General features: G+C 44.6%; 1 protein-coding gene across 1 annotated transcript in view; it reads right to left on the bottom strand.

Annotated features, from left to right (window-relative positions):
• Positions 1–5,349, bottom strand: part of NAPA (NSF attachment protein alpha) — a 22,393-nt gene that overhangs the window by 3,943 nt on the left and 13,101 nt on the right. Inside the window, exons 6-8 of the mRNA XM_015823071.1 lie at positions 4,662–4,717; positions 2,793–2,877; positions 380–484 (exon numbers count right to left, since the gene is read on the bottom strand). Of these exons, the coding sequence (XP_015678557.1) occupies positions 380–484; positions 2,793–2,877; positions 4,662–4,717 (246 nt within the window). The remainder of the gene's footprint in view (positions 1–379; positions 485–2,792; positions 2,878–4,661; positions 4,718–5,349) is intronic.

The raw sequence follows: 5,349 nt of genomic DNA, 5'->3' as shown, positions 1-5,349 counted from the left end.
CCGAGGTGGGGCCGGGCGGCGAAGGGCCGCGGCGGCAGCGGCAGCAGGAGGACGGGGAAGGGCCGTGGCTGCCCGGGCCGAGGTGGGGCCGGGCGGCGGAGAGCTTATATCGGCGTATAACACGCACACATCATTTGCCCCCTATTTTCAGGGGGAAAAAGTGCGTGTTATACGCCAATAAATACGGTATATATGTAGTCACTAGAATCATAAATTTATACTCAGGGCTGCCCAACAGCAAAAATATTTTATGGAACACACTGGGATTGCATGCAGTGGTGAATTCACTTAAACATATGCTGACTTTGAGGCCTCATCAATAAAGTATACTGTAAAAGCTTTACCAGGTTTCTAGAAATAAAACGACAATTGTCCAAACCTTGGCATTGAGCATGTCAATGCAGAAATGACAGAGGGCTGCTTTGAAGAAGTATTCCTTTGCGCTGTATTTCAGCAAGGGGCTGTCCATGGCACTGGTCCCCACCTGGAGGTTGCAGAAAAGGGGGAGAGAAGAAAATCAGAAAGGGGGGGGGGTTTGCTTTGAAGGAAACTTTAAAGAAAAATGGAAGAAAATGATATGGTATTTATACCCTCACATGCAGGATTGAGCAACTACCACAAAAGAGACATGAAGACATTCGTTTTTTGTTTTCTTAAGAGAAGTCAGCAAAGTATTGAGGAGTCCAACTATGGCGAATGCAGAGCAGAGAAGTGTGGCGGGCAGAAATGTTGTAATTATATTAATCTGTGTTATTAGTGTTTTTATTGATTGATTTGTATCCCGCTTTTATCATTTAAACAAATAACTCAAGGTAGTGAACATATTCAACACACTGTTCTTGACTTGTTTTCCCCACAACAAACACTCTGTGAGGTGGGTCAAACTGAGAGAGGGGGACCCATCCAAAGTCACCCAGCTGGCTTTCATGATTATATGGTGGGACTTGAACTCACCATCTCCCACTTTCTAACCTGGTAACTTAACGGGATTGCTGCCGATTGATTAAACACTTTTCTTGCAAAAGTTTTATTCTTGCATAAACAAACCAATGGCTGTAATAAATAAGTTGCACTGATATGAGAAGCAATGCCGTTGAGGGCAGAAAACAGACAGGAACAGAACTAGCCAACAAATCTTGCTGAGCAAAATACAGCATTTTAGAGTAGTGAATTGTTTTTTCTTTTCATTTTTTTTTAAAAAATGCACTTAAATCTTTGAATCAATCTCCATCCTCTGCTCCAAATTTGAAGGGGAAGATTCTGGAAAGCGTTATTAGAATTGTTCTGCGGGGGCCACAGTGCCACAAGATCTCAGGAACATCCCCAGAAAGTCATTACAAATGGCTTCCTGTGAACCTAATGAAAGTTTTACACAAAGAAAATAGGTTTCTAACTCTTGTGGAGGCAAAATGGATGGAAGAGAAGGCCGGTGAAGATTCTGGTAAGAAAGGTCACTGAAAATTCTCCCAACACGTTGAGGACTTAGCCATCCCTCACATCACTTTATGGCTTATGGCATAAAAGACTCTTTCAGTCTCTCATCATCTCTGTCGTAAGATCCAACACAGCAAGTGTGCTTCATGTTCCATCTATTAAGCAATGTCCTCTGATAGATCTTAAGCACACTTTTTCTGTTCTGATGTTTGCCTTTTAGAATGATCTATCCTCAGACATTCAAACTGCCCCGATATTGCAATTCTTTAAACAAATCTTTGGGGTCCTTGGTGCTGAATTTCGTTGTTTTCCTGCAGATGTTTCATGAGCCAACTAGGTGACTTCATCAGTGCTAGAAGGGAGTGGAATCTGTGGTTTATAAGCCCCACTCCTTTCTAGCACTGAAGTTATCTAGTTGGGTCATAAAACGTCTGTAAGAAAACCATGGAGCTCAGAGAGCACCAAGGACCCCACAGTTCAATCCAGAGCTACAAATATTCTCTTTTATTGAAACAAACCATAAGAATACTTTCCCCCACAAGCTCTGAGACAAGTTTGGTGTGTGTCCATTTGGTATGGACTGCTTGGGTTATGGTGTATGTCAGTGGTGGTGAACCTATGGCACGGGTGCCAGAGACGGCACTCGGAGCCCTCTCTGTGGGCACACGTGGCGTTGCCCCAGCCTCGCCTCCCCCCACAACCCCCTCCTCTCCAGCAGCCCCCCTGAAGGAGAGTCGCCCTCGAGTGTGGCCCACATGGAGCAGCGCAGCCAAGGACATGGCAGCCAGGCAGCGTAGACAAGACTCTGCCCTCATACCCCATCATGCAGTTGATGCTGCAGGACGCGGGCAAAGGGTGTGGCCGCCATAGCGCTGCTGGGCTGCCTGGGCGATCTGCGGCGGGCCCTGGAGGCGGTGAGTGGTCCTGTGGGCAGGCGGGGCGGGGATAGGGGGGCAGAGCAGGGAGGTGAAGCGGGGCGGGGCCAGTTTTTGGGCACTCGGTCTCTAAAAGGTTCGCCATCACTGATGTATGTCAGGTTCCTCTGCCGCTGTGCTTACTCTTGTGTGTGTTTCTTGGGTTTGTCCTTTAATGTACACATTCTTCAGAGTCGGTGTTGGCTGGGTAGCCTTATGAATGAGCAAACTCATGAATTACCTGACGTTTGGTAAAAACAGAACTAGTCACAATACGTTTGTAGAATCCATAGAAGCGGCATCCCTGTTTCTCTTAACTGGCAAATCTCAGCCCTGCTAGATTTTTGTTTTCACACCTATATGGTGGTTCAGTATGTTAAAGAGGTGTGGTTTTATGAAGGTTCAATGGAAGGGGGGGGGGAGAAAGAACAGAAGTAACTGGACCTGCTCGTAGATTTCAACAGCTTTTTGGTACTGCTCCAGCTGAGCTGCATAGGTAGCCACTTTCAGCAAACATTTGTTGGCAGAGCTGCAGGAAGGGAGAAAAAAAAAACCAAAGGATTAGAGCAGTGTTTCTCAACCTTGACAATTTTAAGGCATGTGGACTTCAACTCCCAGAATTCCACAGCCAGCAATGATGGCTATGGAATTCTGGGAGTTGAAGTCCACATGCCTTAAAATGGTCACGGTTGAGAAACACTGGATTAGAGGCAACTGGACATGGAAAAAGACCAGCAACTCTTCTTCCCCACCTGCCAACACAGCCTCCATCATCATGCCCGCCCGGGCAACATCGGTGGACCCCCCCCTAAAACACCCAAACTAGCTGAGGCCCAAATGCAAAACGCAAATACAAGTTTAAAAAGTAGCTTGCGTGGGAGAAAGTTGGGTGTGCATTTCACCAAGCTTCTCTTGCTAGCCTAGAGAGATTAAGAGTAGGACTGTACTTCTGAAGGCAAGCACTGAGGATAACGGGTCTATAATGAAGATTTCCAGAAAGTGCTCCTAGCGATCAGACTCTCTGCTCTACTCAGGAGCCAAGATCTTTTCAAACGGAGTAGTAGCCTGAGGGTGGAGGGTGACTTAAGAGGCATTTCTGACTTCTTATGTCTTGAAGCTGCTGCCTGAGCAATAATCCTTTCTCCGTCTAACTAAATTCAGAATAATCCATTCAGACTAGATAACGCAAAAGGAGCTGGACCCTACTTGTGACCTATTATGAAAAGTGTGACGCAACATCAGATGGCTGGTGGCCTGAAGACACTCCCACCGCCTTGTTAAGTTCCTAGCCTTTGAACTTTTAACCCGATTCATTTTTCCTTGTAAGTTTTAACCTGCTCTCAACTCTGTTCTCAAGCTATGCTTTTATTCACGTGTTTATATGGTTTTGTTCATTTGTTGTAAAATGCCCAGAGTGACTTAGGTGAGATGAGTGGTGTAGAAATTTCTGGGAGTGACGAAGCTGCTCATTCTGATTCCAGAGATAATGTGTGCCTGAGGCACCGATCAAGCAGTGATATTTTGGCCACCGCTCCTCTAGCAATATCAATAGCACTTAGACTTATATACTGCTTCATAGTGCTTTACAGCCCTCTCTGTGTAGTTTACAGACTCAGCCTCTTGCCCCCAACAATCTGGGTCCTCATTTTACCAACCTCGGAAGGAGGGAAGGCTGAGTCAACTTTGAGCTGGTGAGATTCGAACTGCCAAACTGTTGGCAGTTGAATTAGCCTGCAATACTGCACCCCGGGGGGCTCCTGGAAAAACCTTTGACGCAAATTTACTCATCTGGGGCAGATTTCAAAGGATTGCTCTCTATCTCCAACAGCGCCCCAAAGGAGACCAAGTCATTTGGGACGAAGTTTATAGAGAACGGTATTTTAAACCTGTGGCAGCCATTCACATGGAGAAAGCAAAAACTGGTCTAACAAGTAGTCAAAATAAGGCTGTATTAGTAATGTAAGCTTAAAGTCAGAGAAGTACAGTGTGTGCTCATGAAAATGTGAAGTACCAGCCAAGCCAGAACCACATTCTCAGTGCTTTTATATCCACCGAGGCACAGCTATGACAAAATATTACTTTAACTTTGGTTCAAGGAACTGAATCACAAGATCAACTTGAAATATTATTTTCGCTTGCCGTCAGTGAAACACAAAAACCCTCTGGCCATTTCCAAAACAGGTAAGCTGTCCATCCAGCTTTGATTCTTTTAAACCAGTCTGTTTTCTGAGGCCTTCCTGACAAGCAGGAATGGAACCATCATAAAGCAGTAAAGCCCGTAGCAGAAATGCAAAGAGGAAATGCTTGAATTACCTGTTTGATTCTTCACCTTTATAATAATCTGCAGCTTGTTCGTAATGAGCGATTGCCTGGAAAGGAAGAAAAGAGAAAAACGGAAAGAGAACTGAGCATATATGTGGTTTGGGTTGAGAAACACATACATACACTTTTCTCTACAAGACTTTAGCAGACTCTTCCCCAGGAGTTCATAAATAGCCAATATTCCTTGCACAATAGACCACTGCATGCCAAAACTAGAGTTTTTTTCCTCATGCCATCAGTCTGCTGAACATCTAATTATCATAGTGCTATCTTATATTCTCCAAGGTGCCTGAAGGCAGGACCAGAAGCAACGGGTGGAAACTGATCAAGGAGAGAAGCAACCTAGAACTAAGGAGAAACTTCCTGACAGTTAGAACAATTAACCAGTGGAACAACCTGCCTCCAGAAGCTGTGAATGCTCCAACACTGGAAGTTTTTAAGAAGAGACTGGACAGCCATTTGTCTGAAATGGTATAAGGTTTCCTGGCTGAGCAGGGGGTTGGAGTAGATGACCTCCAAGGTCCCTTCCAACTTTATTACTATTATTATTATTATTATTATTATTATTATTATTATTATTATTATTATTATTATTATTATTATTATTATTATTATTATTATTATTATTCGAGACCGCCTCCTGCCGCAGAGTACCTCCCATCGACCGGTACGCTCCCAT

The sequence above is a fragment of the Protobothrops mucrosquamatus genome, unplaced genomic scaffold (assembly GCF_001527695.2).
Source record: "Protobothrops mucrosquamatus isolate PMUCROS unplaced genomic scaffold, P.Mucros_1.0 scaffold1757, whole genome shotgun sequence".
Taxonomy (NCBI): Eukaryota; Metazoa; Chordata; class Lepidosauria; order Squamata; family Viperidae; genus Protobothrops; species Protobothrops mucrosquamatus.
Note: the sequence above shows the minus strand (reverse complement) of the source record. Positions and strands in the feature narration are given on the sequence as shown.